General features: G+C 49.6%; 1 protein-coding gene across 1 annotated transcript; it reads right to left on the reverse strand.

Moving 5' to 3' along the window:
• Positions 1–3,958: 3,958 nt before the first annotated feature.
• On the reverse strand, positions 3,959–5,019 carry olig4 (oligodendrocyte transcription factor 4). The gene has a single exon (XM_076985685.1). It carries the CDS (start codon positions 4,835–4,837, stop codon positions 4,028–4,030), a length of 810 nt encoding a protein of 269 aa, XP_076841800.1. The 5' UTR covers positions 4,838–5,019; the 3' UTR covers positions 3,959–4,027.
• Positions 5,020–5,392: the final 373 nt, after the last annotated feature.

Consider the following 5,392-nt stretch of genomic DNA (forward strand, 5'->3'; position numbering starts at 1 on the left):
TTTTGACTTGCACACCCACATATTTATATGTGTAAAACAAACAAAATTCGCACGCAATATTAAAACATAGTTTCATTTACAATTAATCAAAAACAAGTTATATAACATATTATACGGCGAGTGACGAGGATCAAACGTCTTGGACGAAAGCGATAAGCGATGTAAGCAATGTTGCCAGATTGATAAAAAACTACCTAAGTATATGGCCTCGGTGAATAGACTGCAATAATGAAAATGTTGTTTCCTATAAAACATGTACCAATCGAAGTTCTAGAACACTCAGGCAAATGTTTTTTTTATTTATTTATACTACATTTACATATTAGTCATTTTAAGTGCATTTTACTGTAATGCACATGAAACAAATAGTTTATTCACAGTCAAAATGACTAATTGCTGTTTATGAGACTCTTGTACAATTTATTTAAATGCGCCTTAATGTAAGTAACTGCATAGAATTTTCTAAACATTCGAAGCAGCAGCATCATTTACAGTAAAGGGAAATTATGAAAAGATAGATAGATAGATAGATAGATAGATAGATAGATAGCAACTGTAGCAACCTCCTGTGTGGTTGCTCATTGGTCTTAGTTATTGTGTGCAGCAGGAATCGTGGCTGCAGACACACAGGCTGTCACTCGCTGAGCCTCATGGGAGAAGCTCACATCCGTCACCCTCTTACACACAATCAGGTAATGAATTTGCCCATAATGGAACTGACAAGAGGAGTTTATCACATCATTAGAATTCGGTCTGGTCCATATGCATGAAGCCCTCATGCATGGCTCTCAGTGGCCAACCACACCCACCCCCCCCCCCACCCCCCACCTGACACCTACACCCCCCCTCCCCACCCTCCCTCCTCACCTGAGCTCAGGCCCCTCGTGTTCTCCTCTGGGCCCTGATGGACGTGTGCACCTGTGCGTGTGTGCGGGTGTTGTATGTACACAATGAAGAGGTGTAATTCTCTCTCTCCCTCTCACACTGTTGTTCATTGTGTGTGTGTGTGTGTGTGTGTGTGTGTGTGTGTGTGTGTGTGTGTGCGTGTGTGCACGTGTGTGCATGCTTACGTTGGGCTTGTCTCAGCTGTGTCTTTCTCATCAGTATGCTATGTGTGTCTTGAGAGAGAGAGCGGGAGAGAGAGAGAGAGAAAGGATGCATGATTTAACAATATGGTAAGAGGTCAGTCTGCCATTTTCACAAGGTCTCCCCTTTTTTAATTGAAGTCTCCCCAAATCCAGACGCTGCACAATATGTGCATTTGTTACACAATATGTCGGCCCCGCCCCTCAATTCCACTAATTGGATCCTTCAGTTCTCTAATTAACTCAGTCAGTCCAAGCCTTAAGGCCCCAGACGGCTACATTTGTGTGCTCATTGATCAGAGAGCCCTTTAACTAAACCCCACTCTTCATTACTATTAGAATGCTGCAGCATTGTTAACAGTATAAAATAGGCTGCACATACAAGCTGTTACATTATGATACAGAAATATAGTGCAGCATATCAAATATAGAGCAGCAGATCAAATACAGAGTAGCATTGAGAATATAAAGAATATATTAACACATAAACCTGATTTTACTGTTGCAAAATAAAAATGAAAATCATTTCACATCTGCGCATGTTTATAGTGTTTCTGCACAGGTACGTCACATGCAGCGGCCCATTTATTCCTCAGAATTGTGGATTTTAACATTTATTTTGCACCTCAGCTCTCTTGCACCCCGACGCCTCTGAAATGCGCGAACACGCTGCAGGAACACGCGTGTGCGTGACGCCGTACCGTCTCCCGTGCAGGCGCGCTCTGGTTCCCTGCTGCTCACTCTCCACGGACTCTCGCCATCTGCCCGCGATCAGGAAACACCAGCTTTGCACAAGTCAGTGTGTCTCATTATCCCCCCGCAGCAAGCTGGACAGCAGCTCCTGCTAATCCCCGCAATGTGTTTGGTTTCCCATTCCCACCTGTGCCCGGGACCTGGGGGTCCCAGGACCAGGGGTGGGGAGGAGGGTGGACGGGCCACAGGCACCGGGCGTCCCACTGCGGGAGCCCCTTCTCCGGGCAGGCTGGCAGCTGCTTCCCCCCGCTGGGACGTGCTCCAGCTGACGGAGTGGCGGTGCTGACAGGAGCTCTTAGCGATGTCAATGGGCCCATAAATAAGGAGGTAACCGCTTTTGTGCTGGGCTTGAGTGTCAGGGCCCTCCGCGGGCCGACTGAGGCTTGTTACCATGATGAAATGCAGAGAAAGAGCGGGAGAGAAAGACAGAAGAGGTGGAGCGGGGGGGGGGGGGGGGGGGGGGCTCGGTCTTTGTCCTGCGAGCGAGTGCCATTGTCCGAGGTTACTGAAAGCGCTGGGGGGTGGAGGTCGGGGTGGAGGTTTGGGGGGGGGGGAAGAAACATCTCTTCATCCGTCCTCTGATCTCGCTTTTACCAGACCCAGCGTCCTGCCAGGAGGAGTGTGTATTTTTCACGGCCGATTTCACGGCTCCTGAGAAACGCGCAGCGTTCGGGTGCATGTATGCATGTGTGTGTGTGTGTGTGTGTGTGTGTGTGTGTGTGTGTGTGTGTGTGTGTGTGTGTGTGTTTACAAAGATCCGGCGCAAATGAACATCTCCATCAGCAATGTTCTCCTAACACTGCTTACGCACACGTCAACGCTTTATCAAAACCCTCTGATAAATCATAAACATTGTTCGTATTTCATCTTTAACGTAGTGTTTATGGTCGGAGGCCTTGTACCTTACACGGTACATTCCCCATTTTCCATCTCTAATTCATACTGTAATTGAAAACCAGTCGAGTTTGCACCCGACGAACCTCCTCACTGCACCCTGTGAGTAGAGGTGCCAGGAGCTGCTCTGTAATTAATGACGCTCGCCCAGGGCTGATGGCGACCGCCGTTTCATCGGACGTTGACAAATCCTCCCGCGGGCGAATGAAAGGCGGCGGTTCACGTGCCCCCCGTGCCGGAGGGACAATAGTGGCGCGCCGACCCGGAGTCGGCCCCCGCGGCCCTCTCTCTCCCCCGCCACGTCAGCAGGGGTGTCGGGGAGGACGGGCGGCCCGTGGGCCCTGGGCTCCGGAGCCTCTCCCTGTTGCTTCAGCTCGTCTTTGTGTGGCTGGTTACAGCTTGACTAGCGAGCGCATGGCAGCCATTGGCTTCGGCGTATGCGTATGCTCTGGGCACAAATATAGTTTGGACAATATTGCTGTAATGGCTTTGTAAAGGCTTGGTACATATGGGGTATGTGCATGCCACACACACGCACACACACACACACACACACACACACACACACACACACACACACACACACACACACACACATCTAGTTAACAGCTGCCACCCCTGACAGCTCTTTAGCGTTTCAGCCTTTCAGGTCTTTGTAGTTCTGTTTGAGAGGTCTGCTATAGTGCCTTAATGTTCGACACTGTGTAGATTGTGTCTTATTGTAGTTGTTAATAGCAGTTAGCATCTATGTTGCACATATGGCCTTTAGCAATCGCTACACTTACAAACTTGACTTACAGTCTTCGTTCTAGTTTTTATTAATGTATTTGGTGTTTGTTTTACTACATTAAAGGTGTGATCGCTGTGGTGAGGAGGGGTTGTTGTGCACGTTCAGTAGACGTACTCAATATCATGATTTTTAGGAAAGACCAGACATTCTGGATTGAGCATCGGAATATGCACAAAAAATTTAAGAAAGAGAAAATATAATATTTTAATAATAATAAACCTTTAATTTAAGAAATCCTGAACTATACAAAAATCACCTGTACAAAAATTTCTATTCACATTTAGATCAGATCTGAATATGGAACCAGTAGAAATCTTGATACATCCTATGATGAAATTTTTTTTAGTCAATGCAAAATTCATAAACATATAAAATAGTACTTGGAATGGCACAATATGTACAGAATATTTACATGTACACAGAACATTCAGGGCTCCTTGCTTCCAGGTTTTTCCCATATATATATATTTATGTCCGTATATTAGAGTTCTGGACCTGGCGTGGATCACTTGCCCATGGGGAGGCTGTGCAGACTGGCCGTGGAGACGGGGAGGGGCTGGCACAGGGCGCAGGGGCACGGCATCCCGGGGAAGTGGCGGTAGGGCGCGGACAGGTGCAGCGGCTCCTTCAGCAGGCCGGGCAGGGGCGTGGCGTGGAAGCCCAGGTAACCGGCGGAGGGCGGAGAGTGAGGCGCGTGGATGGTGGAGGCGTGGCTGCCACCCTGTTGGAGGGGGGAGGCACTCACGGCTGCCGCGCTGGCCGCCAAGGGGTGCAGGGACTGGGCGAGAGGGATCAGGGGTAGTTGGGGCATCTGAGGCGGAGATGCGGCGGCCTGGGGCAGCACGGGGCGTGGCGGGCGGTTCTGGGCGGCGTTGGCGCCGTACACGTCCCCCACGAGCTTCTTCATCTCCTCCAGGGAGCTGGAGAGCATGAGGATGTAGTTTCGGGCCAGCAGGAGGGTGGAGATCTTGGAGAGCTTGCGAACGGACGGGCCCTGGGCGTAGGGCATGACCTCGCGCAGGCCGTCCATGGCCTGGTTCAGGTCGTGCATGCGTTTGCGCTCACGGCTGTTCACGCGCAGACGCAGCTCCTGCAGGTCGTCCTTGGAGAGCTCGGCCCGGTTACGGCTCTTTCCGCCCGACCCGGCGTCTTGAGGGCCCTCCATGGCCCTGTCGGGCCGCACATGGTCCGGTCGCAGGGCTGCATCATCTCCGCGGTATGCCCGGAGGACCTTGCTGGAGAAGAAGGCCCCCACGGCAGAGTCCATTGGCAGGTCCGGCGAGGAAGACCGACTGCAACTGGAGTCCGAATCCATCTCTGCTGATCACGATCAAATTCACGGCAAAATGTCCTTTTTCCTGACTGCGGAATATCCTGGCAGTAAAAAAAAAAAAAAAAAAAAAAACTTATTTTGTCCTCCAAAAAGTTAAACAAGACAATATTTAAGAAAATACCTCTTAAGGACGGCGGTTAGAGGCTTGTAGATTGCCTAGAAACAGCAGCTCTCGTACACGCACACCTTGTCTCTTGACTGGGAGATTGTGTGTGTGTGTGTGTGTGTGTGTGAGGGCTATGTGCTGTGGTATTGACTGGATCTCACTGCACTGGCTTTTATAGTCTTCTCCCCCACAAAGACACAATAAGACGCATAATGTGACCATAGACCTGGAGCCAATAACAGAGGGGACACACTTTCACCCACCCCAAACGCCCCCACCTCATCACTACTCCCCCAAACCCAACACACACACACACACATACACACGCAAAGCCACACACTCATACATATTAACTACACCATTCTATGTTCACACATATGTGGAAAGTCTGTATGCACACAGAGTTACACAAACTTCACAAATATGTGTAA

The sequence above is a fragment of the Brachyhypopomus gauderio genome, unplaced genomic scaffold (assembly GCF_052324685.1).
Source record: "Brachyhypopomus gauderio isolate BG-103 unplaced genomic scaffold, BGAUD_0.2 sc43, whole genome shotgun sequence".
Lineage (NCBI taxonomy): Eukaryota > Metazoa > Chordata > Actinopteri > Gymnotiformes > Hypopomidae > Brachyhypopomus > Brachyhypopomus gauderio.